This window comes from Tupaia chinensis, unplaced genomic scaffold, assembly GCF_000334495.1.
Source record: "Tupaia chinensis unplaced genomic scaffold, TupChi_1.0 Scaffold143894_1, whole genome shotgun sequence".
Lineage (NCBI taxonomy): Eukaryota > Metazoa > Chordata > Mammalia > Scandentia > Tupaiidae > Tupaia > Tupaia belangeri.
In genome coordinates, this window is record NW_006203745.1 from 382,202 (window position 1) to 400,284 (window position 18,083).

Genomic DNA, 18,083 nt, shown 5'->3' on the forward strand with positions numbered 1-18,083 from the left:
CAGGGCACATGTGCGTGCGTGCCCAAGATCCCTAGAGGAGAATGAAGGAGAAGGGATTGCGGCATGGCCATCTCCCCTGGGGGCTGATTTCTCACTTTCTGTCTCTATGTCTCTCTCTGTCTTTCTGGTGGGTGCACGCACCCTATAGCAAAAACCTCTCCGAAAAAAAAGGGCAATCAGAGAAGAAAAAGAATAAAAGTCATTGAAATAAAAAAATGAAAATATAAATTGTATCTATTTGCAGATGACATAAATCTATATGTAAAAAATCTCAAAGATTCAGCAAAAAACCTTAGAACTAATAACTGAATTTATCAAAGTAGCAGTATACAAACTCTACACACAGAAAGTAGTAGTATTTTTACAGACAAAGAATGAACCTGCTGAAAAAGAAATCAAGGAAACTATTCCACTTTTGATCGCATCAAAATAAAAGAAAATAGGGGGACCAGCAGTTAGCGTAATGGCTCTGTCACTGGACTCCCACGTAGTTGACCGTGGTTCGAGTCCCGGACCCGGTGGCTTAAACTCACGCCAGGCGCGTGTGCATGCGTGCCCAAGATCCCAAGAGGAGAATGAAGGAGAAGGGATTGTGGCGTGGCCATCTCCCCTGGGGGATGATTTCTTGCTTTCTGTCTCTCTGTCTCTCTCTGACTGTCTGGCAAGCGCATGTGCCCTATAGCAAAAAAAACCTCTCCAAAAAAAACAAAGAAGAGAGAAAAGAAAAGAAAACCTAGGAATAGATTTAATCAATGAAATGAAAGATTTGTACACTGAAAAAGACAGAAGAAATTAAAGACAAAAATAAGTAAAAATGTACTTTATAATTATACTGAAGTACAGATTACTCTGGAGAAAACATAGAATTTATTTTATTTACTATGAATCAGAAGAATTAATATAACAATATAATTATTAAATTATATAATTAATAATTGTTAATGTGTCCATAGTCTCAAAAGCAGTGGCCAATGTATTCTCTATCAAAACAATTACAATGGCATTCATTACAGAGCTCAGAAATAAATTTATACATATATAATCAACAAATTTTTTAAGTATTTTTTTTTACTTTTTTCACGAAAAACAGAGAGAGAGAAGTTCCCTCACAGAATCTTATACTTGCTCTTTTCCAAAAAGAGAGAGAGAAGCTCCCTCACAGAGTCTCATACTTGATCCTTCCCTGACTCCAGCCTTTACAGTCAGACAGGCATGTACACCCAGCATATGAGGTTGATCAGGGAACTCTGGATCTTCCATATGGATCCAGCATCAATTGAACTGTATGTTACTGATGCTCCACTGAGCCAACCCATACAGTCAATTAACTTTGACAAAGATGCCAAAAGGACACAATGAAAAATAATAATCTCTATGAGGCAAACATCACCTTGAGATCTAAGCTAGATTAAGATATTAAAAGAAATAAAATTAGAGATAATTTAAAAAAATAAATATTGATCCAAAAACCCTAAATGGTGCTTATAAATCTGGATTATTATTTTTTTTTAAGAGGTTTTCACTATAGGGCGCATGCGCTCGCCCGACGGACAGAGAGAAACATAGAGACAGAAAGCGAGAAATCACCCCCCAGGGGGGATGGTCACGCCGCAATCCCTTCTCCTCCATTCTCCTCTCAGGATCTTGGGCACGCACACACACGCGCCCGGCGTGAATTTTAAGCCACCGGGTCCGGGACTCGAACCGTGGTCGACTACGTGGGAGTCCAGCAACATAGCCATTACGCTAACTGCTGGTTCCCTAAATCTGGATTTTCACATGGAAAAGAATTAAATTAGACCTGTAGGTTATACCATACACAAATATCAAGACAAAATAAAAAACAAAGAAAAACAAACAAAAAACTAAATATAAGACCAGAAACTATGAAATTTCTAGAAGAGAACACAGGGGAAAAGCTCCTGGATATTTGCCTTGGCAGTGAGGTTTTTGAAATGACACCATGGAGCTGGCAGATGATGTGGCAGTTAACGTAACTGGCCTCCCACATGGCTGACTGTGGTTCAAGTCCCAGACCTGGCAGCTTGCTTTCTCACTTTCCTTCTCTCTGTCTCTCTTTGGTCAACTTCAAAAAAAGAAAAGAAAAGAAAAGAATGACAATGAATAAAATTGAATAAAATAATTCTTAAAAAAAAAGTAGTCACACCAAATGCTCAGGCCACAAAAGCAAAAATGAATAAGTGAAACTATTGCAAATTAAAAGTTTGTACACAGCAAAGAAACAATTAACAAAATGAATAAATGAAACTATTGCAAACTAAAAAGTTTATGCACAGCAAAAAAAAAACAATTAACAAAATGAAAGTACAGCCTAAAAATTGGGAAAATTATTTGCAAACCATATATATATATATATACAAAATAAGGGACTAAGTTACAAAACTTATAAAGAATTCAAAAATCACAATATTGGATGAAAACAAAAACAAAACCAAAAAACCTCTATTAAAAAATGGGCAGGAAGACCTGAACAAACATTTCTCCAGGGAAGACATTAAGATGGCCAACAAAGATATGAAAAGATGTTCAACATTATTAATCATCAGGGAGATGCAAATCAAAATCACTATGAGATACTACCTTACACCCTTAGTGTCCCGACCCGGGGGAACAGCCGAACAGGTTTCCTGAGTGAAGGAGTGAGAGCCGGGACAAGCGGCGTAGTGTTACAACACTGAGACGACAGTGTCGTCTGTTTATTGTGGGCAGCACGGTACAGCACAGAGACGACGCAGTGTCGCATTGTCTACTGTGAGCAGCACGGAGACGACGGAGTGTCACAGCTCTTCAGGGTCGCGTCGTCTACTGTGAGCAGCACGGAGACGACATGGTGTCACAACTCTTCAGGGTCGTCCAGAGACAATGTAGTGTTACAACTCTTCAGGGTCTCCCAGGTCGTCTGGAGACGATGCAGTGTCAGCTCTGCAGGATCTTCAGGGTCGTCTGGAGACTGCGCTGTGTTTCAGCTCTTCAGGCTCTTCAGTTGTCGTCTTCCTGGTCGTCGTCGTCTGGCTACTGTGGGCCAGGCATCGTGGTTATATACACTCTGGTGGGTTGTAAACGGTGGGCCGTGATTGATTGTAAATGGTGGGCCCTGATTGGTTGTTAACGGTGGGTTATGATTGGTTGCTTTTGGACCAATCATGAGGTGCTGAATATGCAAATTTGAGGGATTCTAGTGGCCAATCAGAGCAAGGTTTCGAAGGTCAGGTTTTTGGAAGGGAACCAATCATGGTAATTGTTTGCTCTCTGAGAAACCTCGGCAGACTCGCTGGTGCGCAGCTTCCCACACCTTAGAATAGCTATTTTTAAAAAGTCAAAAGGTAACAATAACAAATGTTAGATTGGCCCATACCACAATTATTAAATGCCACGTGAAAGGAGCCAAATTGCACATGGCTGACTGTGATTCAAATATCAGCCTCAGGGGCTTGAAAAACACCAGATGTGTTTATATGCATGCCCCTAATCCTGGTGGAATGGAGGACAGAGTTGTGACCACTCCTCAGTGGGGATGCTTTCTCTTTCTCTCTGGCAAGCATATGCCCTTTGTTTAAAAAAAAAAAAACAAAAAACAAAAAAAAAAAAACTAAAGGCAAATGTTGGGAGCCAGCAGGTGGCATGGTGGTTAAGGTGCTGAACTTCCACATGGTCGACTGTGATTCAAGCCCTGAACCTGGTGGCTTGAAAATCATGCCAGATGCATGTGTATGCATGCTCAAAATTATCTCTGTGTCTCTCCATCTCTCTCTCCCTCTCCAGTGAGTGCATGTGCCTTGTGGCAAAAACTTAAAAAAAAAAAAGGCAAATGTTGGTGAGGATGTGAAAGAAAGGAAATTCAAGTACATTGTTGGTGGGAGTGTAGGATGAGATAGCCATTAAGAAAAACTGTATGGAAGTTGCTAAAGAAATTAAAAATAGAACTTTTCATGATCAAGTAATCTCTCTTTTGGGAATATACCAAAAGGAAATGAAATTACCACCACAGAAATATTTTTGTACCCCCATGTCTACTAAAGCATAATTTAATATAGCTAAGGTATGTGAAAAAACCTAAGTGCCCATTGACAGAACAGATAAAGAAATTGTGGTATGTGTGCACAATGAAATATTATTTAGCCCTAAAAAAGGAGAGTGACCAACAGATGGCATATGATTATGTTGCTGGACTCCCATGTAGTTGATCATGGTTCGAGTCCCAGGCCCAGTGACTTAAAACTCACAACGGGTACATGTGTATGCATACCCAAGATCCTAAAAGGAGAATGGAGGAGAAGGGATTGCAGTGTAACCATCCACCGGGGGAGGAAGAAGGATGATTTCTTGCTTTCTGTCTCCCTGTTTCTCATTGTCTCTCCGGTGAGCACACACACCCTATAGCAAAAACCTCTCTCTCTAAAAGAAAGGAAATGTCATTTGCCACACATACATGAGACTAGAGGACATTATGCTAAGTAAAAGAAGTCAGACATAGAAAGAACAATATTGCATTATGTCACTTATATGTGGAACCTAAAAAAAAAGTCAAATACACAGTGGTAGAAAACAAAACAGTGGTACTCAGGGGCAGCAGGTGAGAAGGAAATGGGGAAACGTAGGTCAGAGGACACAAAGTAGCAGATACACAGGATGAATATATCTAGGATCTAATGTATGACATGAGGACTATAGGTAATGAAATTGTACTGTACATGAAATTCATGCTAAATAAGTAGATTTGGGTTGCTCTTGTCACAAAAAAACAAAAGAGTAATTATGTGAGATGAGGATGTGTTAATTTGCTTCACTAGAGTAACATTTTTACTATCTATACTCATCCCGTAACATCAAGTTTTATACCCTATCTCATCAACAAATGGTGTAACCGACATGTCTAACTTAGGTTACACCATACACAGAAATCAACTCAAATGAATACACACACACACACACACACACACACACACATATGACAAAATAAACATACACAATAAAATTTTTTTTTTAAAAAAAACAAGGCTATTGAATGGGACCAGCAGATGGCATAATGGTTGTCACTAGACTCTCATGTCGTCGGCCACGCGTCTAGTCCCAGATCCAGCGGCTTAAAACTCACACTGGGAATGTGTGTGAGTGTGCCCAAAATCCCAAGAGGAGAATGGTGAAGAAGGGATTATGGCATGGCCATCCCCCTGAGGGGTGATTTCTTGCTTTCTGTCTCTCTCTGTCTCTCCAGCAAGCACATGTGCTCTATGACAAAAATCTCTCTCAAAATAAAAAGGCTATTGACAGTTTCCACTTGGTGTCCAGCTCATATTTGGTTAGTGTGTGCGAGTGCATGTGTGTGTTCCTGATAATGTATGTGCATGTGAAAGAAGAGAGAGTGAAGCCCTCCACAGGACAGGCCACTCTGCAATACCCTTCTTCCAGTCTCTTTAGGACCCTGTGTATACATGCATGTGTCTGGTGTATCTCAGGCCAACCAGACTGGAAATTCAAAGAAATTCGAACCATGGTTTGCATGTGGCTTCCAACTCTATAGTCCAGTATGCTCCAACTGAGCCACAGAGGTTGGCCATCATATCAGATTTAAACGAACAAATAATTGTCATGTACAAATCAAAAGAAACAGGAATATTTGAAGAAATTAGAGATTTTAACTGCGACCAAAATAAAACAATCTTTTTCCAAGCTTAAACCAGTTACACATAAACAAACAAACAAAACAAAACAAAAGAACTCTAACAAGGCTAGTCCTGTATCACAGAGGTTGTGTTGTGCACTGGGAGCTAGATCTCACATGGCCAACTATGGTTCAAATTCTGGCCCTTATGGTTTGAAAAACATACCAGGCATGTGTGGATATAGGTCCAAACCCCGTTAAGGAGAAATGAGGAAAGAGACTGTAGGTCACACTAGAAGGTGTTTTCTCTCTCTCTGGCAAGCACACATACCCTCTGGAAATTTATATCTATATAGAGATGTATATCTCTTATCCAAGTTCTCAGAATTTATTGAACATTTAAAAATGTCTTAAATGTATTTTTGTTTTGTTTATTATGCTCATCACAAGCATTTCACAATGACCAATCAACAAATTTCTTTATAATCTTCTGAATACTTGGTTGGTTTTTTAATACCTTATTTTCCCCAATTAGGGAAAATGTCACTTCCTTTGCATTTGCCGGTGTCTGCACACTGCTCCTTAGATCCAGCTACATTTCAAAACATGGAAACAAGTACTTAGTAAAGCTTATTTGAATTTCCACATGAGACAGAAGTCAACATTACAGTAACATTAGACTGAAAATAGCTCATCACAAGGCATAAGGAACTAATTTTAATACTAGATATGATAATGGTAAAATAAAAACGTCTCCTTTTCAATTATATAATGTTATTAAGATGTGATACTTGACTTCCTCTCCACAAATTTGATACAGTACAATTCTCATCATTTCTTATTTCTTGTAAGGACTCAGGATATAGCCCAAATTAATAAAGCTCAAAAAAAGGGATAGATTAAAAAAAAAATTACCACACTCATTATATCTGCAAACTAAAAATCAGGAAGACTTTCTGCCATAGATTTTAAGCCCAAATGAATAAAACTCAAAAAAAGGGATAGATTTAAAAAAAAAAATTACCACACTCATTATATCTGCAAACTAAAAATCAGGAAGACTTTCTGCCATAGATTTTAGAAATAAAGGCTTAAAGTATGGGTGAGAAGAAAGGCATTGCAGATGGGAACATTAGTAGCTCTTTATCTTTTCTGGATTGTGTAGTTTGAACCTTAACATTTAATTTATTCAAATCATGTAAATTAGGCATTAGTGACACAACTCACATAAAATAGGAAAAATAAAAAGAGAAAAGGCACATTTTTTTCGTTTGGCTCAGACCCAGGGGTAAGGACAGCAAATTGCTCTTTATTGACAAGAGTGATGTCTTTATTGGAAACACTTTCTCTTGAAATCTTCCTCATCTTGCCTAGAGACATAGTCATTTACTTAGCCACCTAAACAATGAGCCCTCAATCCTTTTCATGTCCTAGAGCTAATTAATCACTTAGCAAAGCTCAAGGATGAGCCAAATCTATCTTCTCTTCTCTGCCATATGGAGCTTGGGTCCTCACTGTCTTCTCCTGGACCTCAGTATAACTTCTAAACTAGTCTACCTGTCTATACCCTTGCCCCAATTCCCAAATTCATTCAGGCCTGTCTGATTATTCTAAATTCTCGATCTGATTAAAATGCACCCACCTCCTGTAGGGTAAATATCTAGCTTTTTTTCTTTCACTAAGAGACCCCTCATGCGCTGGTCCTAGCCCACCTGCTCTACCACATCCTTTTTCCAGTGTTGCGGTGCTGTGAAATATTTGCAATCTTGAACATATTTTGCTTACCATAAATTCTTTTTTTCCTATGTTTTATTTATACTTATTCAAAGGACTTTCCATTATCTCATTTAATGAAAAAAATTATGATAAATATTTATTAAACAATATTAAAAACACAAAACTTTTACGAAAAGCATATCACTTGTAAGATATCACAATATGGAATCCTATTTAGGGGTTCAGAAAAATAAAGGAAATAATTGGCAACTTTCAGTTTGGGAAAGATCATTTAAATGGCATAAAGTATTTTGGATAGTGGGGATCAAGACAGGTTAAGAGTCAAGTAGAAATGAAGGATGCTCTTGCATACTAAAGTTTTATCAAGTACAATTCACAGCTTGGAAAGCAGTAATAAAATGCAAATAACCATAATCAGGTCTGCAGAAGTAATATTGTTACTTTTAAAACAAGCTGCTAAGACATTTTTAAGGTTATTAAAAAATAGTCATATTAAAGTATTTTAATTTTTTAATTATTTATTTGTTGTATGTATTTTAAAAATATTTTATTTCATATATTATCATCATTATTATTTGTTTAATTTGACCAGAGAGAGAGAAAGGGAAAATAGGAAAGCAAGCCTCCAGATCTGGGACTCGAACCACGGTTGGCCATGTGAGAGTCCAGTGCCTTAACCACCACGCCACCCACCAGCTCCATATGCATTATAATTATTTTAAAGTTTGCCATAGGGCATGTGTGCTCACTAGAGGCAGAGAGAGAGGGAAGGTGAGAAAGAAAGCCACCAGGTCCAGGACTCAAACTGTGGTCAGCCATATGGGAGTCCAGCACCTTAACCACTACACCACCTGCTGGTCCCAAAATATTTTATTTCTAATCAAGTGAAACTAGTAGGAATATTATGTAACTTTGTTGCTAAAAGCTCCCTGATTTAAATGGCATGAAAATGTTCTTTATTAATTCCTTTTTAAAATGTTAGTCTTTGTGTTTTATTATCAAAATTTCAAGTTGACAATATGCTCTACAAAATGCAGTGGGTAAATAGTCTCAGTTGAATGTCAATATCAGTAGAACCTTAACTAAAATGTGTACTGTGGTTGAGGGGATGGAAAAAAGCAAGCACGCTAAAGCTAAGTATTCTTTTAAGATTTAGGTATCCTACTGCAATTTGGCAAAATAAACCATTTTCATCAGAGAATATAGAAAATAGACATAAAGTAGAATCATAATAAATTTTTTATTGTCTTATTTTTTTTTCTATTATCATAGACCAGTTGAATTTTCAGAAGCTGAATACCCGCGAATTGAATATCACAGAAGACAGCAATTTTGGGACCCTATACGGCTAGCTCTTTTCACATTGGCAATTGCAGCAATCATAGGAATTGCTATTGGCATTGTTACTCATTTTGTTGTTGAAGGTAAGTATCCAGGTCACATTTCTATTGCCTAAGTACTCCATGACTTAGTATCTTAAAATTCTCTATTGTATAAAAAAAATGACATTTGCATGAAATTAACATTTCAATTACTAATCTTTCATTGATGTTAAATTATAGTTCCTGCACTGAGCTCTGTGTAAGATATTTCTATCTAGCGAGGCTTGCAATATACATTACACTGTAGACATATCTAAAACAAACACATAATGGGATCAGCACATGGCACGATGTTTACGCTGCTGAACTCCCACAAAGCCAACTGAGGTTCAAGTTCTGAACTGGGTGGCTTAAATCTTACACTGGGCATTTGTATTTACATGCCTAAAATCCCAAGAGGAGAATGGAGGAGAAGGGATTGTGGCATAGCCATTCCCCCAGGAGAGTGATTTCTCACTTTCTGTCTCTTTGTGTTCACACGACCCTCTGCAAAAATCTCTTAAAAACAAAAAAAGAAAAAGAAAAAGAAGCACATATTAAATAGAGAAAAAGGATGAAAAGATTATCTTTAGGGTAAAGAGGAATTACATCATGTGCTGAGTTTAATACACTTTTCTCAGAACCAATATATTGATGAGTTACTTAAAGAAAAGCACATAACAAAGTTTACCTGAAAAATGTCTTCAAAGGACTCAAAATCAAGCATTAGTTTTGAAAAACAGATTGTTTCATGAGTAGGGGAAGAAGGAAAAGCTCAGAATTAATTCCTAGTTATATGCAAAAATAATTAGCACTAAAGTTAAGCCAAATGATAACCAAGATTCATATATCTCTGTCTTTGGTTTGTGTATTTGTAATCATAGGTGATTGAGACTTTACTAAAATTTTAGGCACTCATATCAGTCATAATAGTAAAATCACACTTGAAATACCTCCAAAGAAATAGAATTTTACCCAACACACTCAGCTATCTTCCTACTTACTTAACTGGGAGATCAATATAAACTATTTCTTAAAAAGCAAAATAAAAAGCATAAATCAAGTTACTCTCTTCAATTTTATCTTTCTTGTTAATGTTTTTTTTTTGGGGGGGGTAGGAAATAATGGAGCAGTTTTATTTTTAAAAAAATCCCTCCCTCCCAATGCTATAGACATTTACAAAAGAAAACTGAAGGACAAATTAAAAAATAGCCCAAAATAAAGAAAACATGATCATAGAGGCTGTAACAGGCTGAATAATGCCCCATCTCCACCCAAACATACCCATGTTCTAATCCTCAGAATCTGTGAATGTCAGCTTATACTGCAAAAGAGACTCTGAGGGATGGCTCTATGACCTAGTGGTTAAGGCAGTTGGATACCACATGGCCGACCCCACAGTTTGCATCCTAGACCAGCAGCTTGAGAACACACCAGGCAGGTGTGCGCGTGTGCCCAAAATCCAAAAAGGAGAGAGAAATGGAGGAGAAGGGGTTGTTGTGTGCCCGTTTCCCATGGGAGGTGCTTTTTTCTGTCCCTCTATCTATCTCTGTGTCTATCTCTGGTGAGCACACACACCCACAAGCAAGACTAAAATAAAAAATAAGATAAAATGAGACTTTAAGAGTATCATTAAGTTAAAGATTTTGAGATGGGAAGATTATTCTGAATTTTCTGTATGGACCCTAAATGTAGCAAGGGTTCTTTTAAGAGAGGGGCAAGAAGGTCAAAGGAAGAAGGAAATGAGATGACAAAAACAAGGGGACATTGCAGGACATTGAATCAGGGAATGAAGATAGTGTTTAGAAAAAGAAAGAAAACAGATTTCTCCCTTAGAACTTCCAGAAGGAACCAGCTTTGCCAACATTTTGATTTTAGCCCTGTAAGACTCACATCAGACTTCTCAGTTCCTGGCTATAAGAGAATAATCTGTGTTGATTTAAGTCACTAAATTTGTGGTACTTTGTTACAACTCCCGTAGGAAATTAATATAGAGGTTAACACTCTAAAATTTGAGAGATCTGTCATTAGGACTTTCCATGCAGGTAACTGAAGATTGCCTAGGTATAGAGGGACATTTAATAAAAGCAGGTAGAAGGTGGACCACAAAGAAGGATAAACAAGTAGAGGAGAATAAATTAGATGTATCTAAGATGATACTCTTGTTTAATCACTTGAATTTCCTGTTCTTATGAAGTGCAAGTGAGTTGTTTGAATTCCATATAAATGTTGGTTATCAATCCTTCATTAGAAGTATAGTTTGCAAATATATTCTTCCATTATGGAGTTATCCCTATTGTTTCCTTTGCTGTGAAAAAAATTTTAGCTTGATATAATTCCACAGTCTATTTTGGGTTCTACTTTAGATATTTTATTTAAGAAATTGTTGCCTGCTCCATTATCATGAAATGTTTTCCCTATGCTTTCTCAAGTAGTTTTATAGTCTTGGACTTTAGGCCTCCATCTATGTGAGGAGCTTTTAAGATTAATGAATAGAATCCAAATGATGTATAGAGATCAAATGTTTAAAAAATAATAAAATAATAATTTTAAAATAGGGACCAGTAGTTAGCATAATGGCTATGTCACTGAATTCCAATGTAGCTGACCGCAGTTCGAGTCCTGGACCTGACGGCTTAAACTCACACCCGGTGGGTGTGTGTGCATGCCCAAGATCCCGAGAGGAGAATGAAAGAGAAGGGACTGCAGTGTGGCCATCCCCCCTGGGGAGTGATTTTTTCCTTTCTGTCTCTCTGTCTTTCTCTGTCTTTCTGGCGAGTGCACGTGCTCTATAGCAAAAACCTCTCCAAAAACTTTTTTAAATAAAAAAATTAAAAAAGATTAAAAGATTAATGAATAAAATCATACCCACTACATCACACACTACCTGACCTCAAATATATGGCAAAGACATAGTAACCAAAACTGTGTGATACTGTCATAAAAACAGACTCATCAAACAATAAAACAGAATAGAGAACTCAGAAATAAGTACACAAATATATAGCCAAATTATATTTGACAAAGCTTAAAAGAAAATTCATTAAGAAAAGGTGGGACCAGCAGGTGATGTAATGGTTTTGTCACTGGACTTCTATGTAGTTGACCACAGTTCAAATCCCAGACCTGACGGCTTAAAATTCACACTGGGCACATATGTATTTGTACCCAAAATCCTGAGAGTAAAATGGAGGAGAAAGATTGCAGCATGGCCATCCCCCCTAGAAGTGACTTCTCATTTTCTCTCTCTCTGTCTCTCCAGCAAGTGCATGCACCTTATAGCGAAACTCTCTCTAAAATAAAAAAAAAAAAAAAAAGAAAGAAAGAAAGAAGAAAGAGAGAGGGAGAGGAAGGAAGGAAGGAAAAAAGGAAGAAAGGAAGGAAGGAAGGGAGGGAGGCAGGGAAGGGGGAAGGAAGGAAAGGATAGCCTCTTCAATAAATGATGCCAGGAAAATTGGATATTCATATTCAGAAGAATTAAACTGGACCTCTGCCTCTCACTATACACAAAAATGAACTCAAATCGAATTCAAGATTTCAATTTAAAACTAGAAGCCCTGAAATGATTAGAATAAAACAGGAGAAGCACTTCAGGACACTGGTCTAGGCAAAGATTTTTTTCAATTAAGACCTCAGAAGCATGGGCAACAACATCAAAATAGGCAAACAGAATTGCATCAAACTATAAAGCGTCTGCACAGCAAAAGGAAACCATCAAAAGCATGAGACAATCTATAGAAAGGGAAAAAATATTTGCAAGTTATACATCTGACAAGGGATTTATAACAAATTACACTAGAGAAATTCAAAGAGTTCATGGAAAAATGGAGTTAAAACATGAGCTTACTGTGCTGCACAAAATTTTGAAATCTATTCTTTTTTTATAATACACATTTTACATGAACTTTTTCAATATTCTTGTATAAGAAACTTAAATAGTTCACCAGCAAAAAACAAAACTAAACAAATAACTCAATTTAAAAAGGGGGCAATTGACCTGAACAGTCACTTCTCAAAAGAAGACATATAAAAGGCCACCTAAGTGCATGAAATATAGCTCGACATCACCACTAATCAGAGAAATTAAAATTTAAAAAAGGATTATTCCAGTTAGAATAATCATTAAAATAAAAAATAGCAGGTGCTGATGAGGCTGAGGAGAAAGAGGAACTATGGTGCATTTTTGGTGGTAATGTCATTATGGAAAACAGCATGGATATTCCTGAAAAAAAATTAAAACTATAATACCTTACAATCCAGTAATCTCACTACAAGGTATATTGTCATACTGAATGAAATCAGTATGTCAAAGAGATATCAGCACTTCCTTGTTATTTTGCAACATTATTCACAAAAGCTAAGACATGGTGTCAACCTAAATGCCCATATAGTGATGAATGGATAAGGAAAATGTAGTATATGTACACAATAGGATATTATTCCACTATAAATTTCTCCTGTCATTTGGGGCAAAATGTATGAAACTGGAGAAAATGATGTCAAGTGAAATAAGCCAGGCACTGAAAGACAAATTCCATATGTCCTCACTCATTAGCAGAAGTTGAAAGATTTGACCTAGAAGTAGAGAGTGTAATCCTAGATACCAGAAGCTGAAAGGGAAGCAAGGGGATAGAAAGAACATCATTAAAAAATACAAGAGTGCATATAAATAAGAGGAATGGGTTATTGAACAAAATAATGCAGTAAAGATGGTTGATAATAATTTACAATGTATTTGAAATGTACAACACAGTAATGACAAATGTTGGAGATGGTGGAAATATTTACTGCCCTGATTTGATCACATGTTGTATACATGTTTTGAAACACCACACTACCACATAAGTATGTACTACTATTATATGTAAATTAGAAATTACAATTTTAAAAATCAGTCAGCACCATTATTCACATAAAATATGGCATTAACTAAAAAAATTAAAAATGAATTTGCAAGTTGACTGTTTTGGGGGGTTTTATTTTGTTTTGAGATTATATAATAAATAATATTTTTCTACATACTTTCATACCCAGATTAATTTTTTCAAGATTATTTAGGATTGATTATTATGTCTCTTGTAATAGGTTAAAAATAAATCTGCTTTATAGAGTTCTGTGAGATATGTGAAGAATTTATTATTTAGAACTATAATTGCACAAAGTCAAGAACAAAGTTACTTTTAAAGTTTGGCATTGCCAAAACCTAAAAATTAAAGTCTACATTGGAATAGCATCATTTGTATTATCATTCTGTAAGACTGGATCTACTTACAGGATTCAAAGGATTATATTATCTTAAGAAATGCAAAGTAAAATGAACCTTATTTTTTATTTTAGACCCATCTTCTTCTAATTGAGTGATTTTTGGCAAACTGTTTTTCTATTTCAACAATTTTCAGTAGTCTTATATAAAGGGATATAATGTTATTTTGACTTTAATTATTTCTTCTGAAGATTAAATCCATTTGTTTTTAGCATAGTACATGGCATATAGTAGATTCTCACAAATATTTGTGATTATTACATTTTATTTCTACAGTGGCTTCCTAATTGATCTTTTAGGGGCTGGGTGGCAACATATCAGTGTCACAAATGGACCCACATGGAAAATTCTTGTGTTTGCATTCCAGGATCTCCCTGTACATGCCACTGCACACACTCATGCTAATAATCCAGGCTGGTCAAGGTTGTGGGTGGATTGTGGTGTGAAGATCCTGTTGTGGGTACCTGTTTCTCTTTGTTTCTTGCTCATGAAATAAACTTTAAAAAAAATCACAAAAACATATAATACTCAATAAATGTCAAATATCATATTCTATCTACATCATGAAAAATCAATAAATGATAAGTGTTATTATTAAAAGTTCAACATTGCTGTAATGTAACAGTTATAGTATAGTGACTAACATAGTTATTATATAACTTGCATTTTTAGAGCTTTTAAAAGAACTTATATATCACTTTTATTTCTATATCATACCAAAAGATAGTTTTGTCCAGTTGGAAAAATATTAAAGAGAATATTGAAATATGTATATGACAGTGAATAAATAGCTTTTACTCTATAAGTATTAATTTTTATAAAACTTCAGTTGTCAAATCTTACCAAGCTGTGCTGAGGGAAGCAGCTTGAATCTACTAAGCTTAATATGATAATACAGGAGAGAGCAGATTAGACAGAACTTAGTGTCTGTTAAAAATTTGCTAAATATTATTCATCTATCAATAAGAATAAAGCCCTAATCTTCAAAATAAAATAGTCACCAGGGCCGGCAGGTGGCATGATGGTTAAGGTGCTGGACTCCCACGTGGTGAACCATGGTTCGAGTCCCAGACCTGGTAGCTTGCTCTCTCTCTCTGTCTCTCTCTGATCAAATTTAAAAACCTAATAAGTAAAATAAAATAACTCTTTAAAAAATAATAAAAGAGTCACCAAAGAAACAAAATGAAATAAAAAATATTGGGACAAAATATCACCTATGATGTACTTTTTAAACTTCTCTTTGAATGAACAAAAAGCAAGTTTTTTGTTTATTTTAACTCCCAAAGAGTGTGTGAATTCACCAGAGAAAGAAAGAGAGAAAGCAACCCCAATGGGGCACGGTCATCCTGCAATTGTTTCTTCTCCATTTCTCCATCCTTTCAGAATTGTGGGCACATGTGCACATATACCTGGTATGTTTTTTAAGTTGCTGGGACAGGGATTTGAACTATAGTTGATCATGTATGATCTGACTTTCCTAACTACTAGTCTAGGGAACTGGCCCTCAAAAAAGTTTTTAATGAAATAAGACAATGCTTAGGACACAAAATTGTGTAATAAAGTGGGACTGGCAAGTGGAGTGGTGGTTGAGGCTCTGGACTCCCACATAGCCAGCCATGATTCAAGTTCTGGACCTGGGAGCCCAAAAATCACAACAAATAAACAGACAAACAAATATATAAATGTTTTTTTAAAAATTGTGTGATAATATTAATAAATTTTAGCCAACTAAATGAATATTTTTAGCAAGAAAAACATAAATCAAAATAATATTATCAATTTTTTGGTGTTAGAGTTATAGATTATTTTTATTTTCATTTGTAGAATTTATAGCCTAAAAGATATTTAAATAAGAAAATAAATTAAAAATTAGAATATTTAGCACAGTTTGATGTATTAGGCTCTTAATAAATGTAGAATACTAAACGGTATTTAATTCATTGCTTTGCAAAAAGCTAAAGTACAGTTCTTTTTATTAATATTACCTCACCAGGTAGCTCCACTTGTTGAGTTTTCTGGAAGCTCTCTTAACCCTGTCCCTGTGAGTCTTTATGGAGACTTCATTGCATGGGCATGAGATGTTAGACTAGAGGCAAGGACCCTGCATGGACTGTCTATTCAAATGCTTGGCCTCTTTGTGGAGTACTCCTTAATCCCCTGGTATAGAACAAGACCTTTCTGGGAGGGACTTAAAGGTGGGGGAAATTTGGAGTTTCTATGATTTGCTTTCAGGCTAAACGGTATTTAATTCATTGCTTTGCAAAAAGCTAAAGTACAGTTCTTTTTATTAATATTACCTCACCAGGTAGCTCCACTTGTTGAGTTTTCTGGAAGCTCTCTTAACCCTGTCCCTGTGAGTCTTTATGGAGACTTCATTGCATGGGCATGAGATGCTAATAGACTAGAGGCAAGGACCCAGCATGGACTGTCTATTCAAATGCTTGGCCTTGGTATAGAACAAGACCTTCTGTATCCCTTGGTATAGAGCAAGACCTTTCTGGGAAGGACTTAAAGGTGGGAGAAATTTGGAGTTTCTATGATTTGCTTTCAGGTAGGTGAAAGAAGAAACTTTCACCTTTCTCTCAAGCTGTTCTGAAGTTGCATCAGGAACCAAGGACAAAAGGCAGATACTTACGAAGCAGAAATCATGGATGAAAACGAAAATGTATACATCATAACACCACAGTAACCACTAGACAACATAGCTATTGTCCTAGACAACAGCAGTTTTTACTGGTGTGTTAGGAATCAATTCCAAAAAAATGAGGAGTGAAAAGAGAAAAAAAAAAGTTAAAACAACATAGACTTCTATTTAAATGAGCTGAATAGTAACAGAAAAAATTGACAACTTGTTCAATATATTTTCCTGATACTGATTATGTGTAGGTTAGCAATGCTTTGAGGAAATTGATAATTTTTGCATAACTTTCAGTAGTTGCTTTCAATATTTAGCTTCCATTGTATGTTGCATGTATGATAGTACAAAAATTTGGATATGCATTAATATATGTAAATAGAGTACTCTGTAAATGTACTTTGGGACCTGAATTTCCTATTTTAATTGGCAGCCATGATGAAATTACAGAAAATTTGAAAAGGGTATGCACTAATTTTTGTAAAAAGTAAAAATAAACTGCATTATAGTAGCTTACTTAGAGAGGGTGGGGAAGAATGGGAGATAAGGAACAGATTGTTTAACTGGGGATCTTTTTAATTTTACCTTTCAGATGATAAATCATTCTATTACCTTGCCTCCTTTAAAGTCTCAAATATCAAATACAAAGAAAATTATGCAGTGAGATCCTCAAGAGAGTTTACAGAAAGGAGTCATCAGATTGAGAGAATGGTGAGCTCAATAGAAATTTTAAATATTTCTGAATGTGGCTTTCTGCCTCACTTTGAATGTGGCCATTACAGTAACTTAGTTTCCTTGTGTCTCAATTTCTTCTTCTGTGAAATGAATATGACAGTATCTAACTCATACAGTTGTGAAGATTAAATGACATAACACATGTAAAATATTTAGAATAGTAATGTTGTGCACCATTAAGTGTATGTAGATTAGAGAAGGCAAGTAACTAGTTCCTGATGACATTGTTGATTGGCATAAATGTCTACTCTATGTTTAATTCTTGATTTTACCTTTCCTGGTGCACTTTGTCTAATTTTATTTAATTTCAGAATACAGAATTGCTACACTCATCATTTTATTTTGTTTTTGAAAGCATGTATAGAGTCATATAAAAGAATGTATTGTGCCGATAATTCTATCTTTTTTAAAGATTTTTGAGGGTGGACCTGCAGATAGAATAATGGACTCATATGTAGTTGACCACAGTTCAAGTCCCAGACCTGGCGGCTTAAAATTCATGCCAGGCACATTTGTGTGTGTGTCCAAAATCCTATAGGAGAATGGAGGAGAAGGGATTGTGGAATGGCCATCCTCCCCGGGGGAGGGGGGTGATGGGTGACTTCTCGCTTTCTGTCTCTCCATCACTCTCTGTATCTGTCCCAAGTGCACATGCTCTAAAATTTTTTTTTAAAAGATATTTTGCCTATAAGGGTGGAGTGTTCACCAGGAAAGTGAGAAATCATCTGG

At 36.0% G+C, this 18,083-nt stretch overlaps 1 protein-coding gene across 1 annotated transcript in view; it reads left to right on the forward strand.

Annotated features, from left to right (window-relative positions):
• Positions 1-1,886: 1,886 nt before the first annotated feature.
• Positions 1,887-18,083, forward strand: part of LOC102498334 (transmembrane serine protease 11F) — a 56,765-nt gene continuing 40,568 nt past the window's right edge. Inside the window, exons 1-3 of the mRNA XM_006165330.1 lie at positions 1,887-1,993; positions 8,633-8,784; positions 17,212-17,330. Of these exons, the coding sequence (XP_006165392.1) occupies positions 1,887-1,993; positions 8,633-8,784; positions 17,212-17,330 (378 nt within the window). The remainder of the gene's footprint in view (positions 1,994-8,632; positions 8,785-17,211; positions 17,331-18,083) is intronic.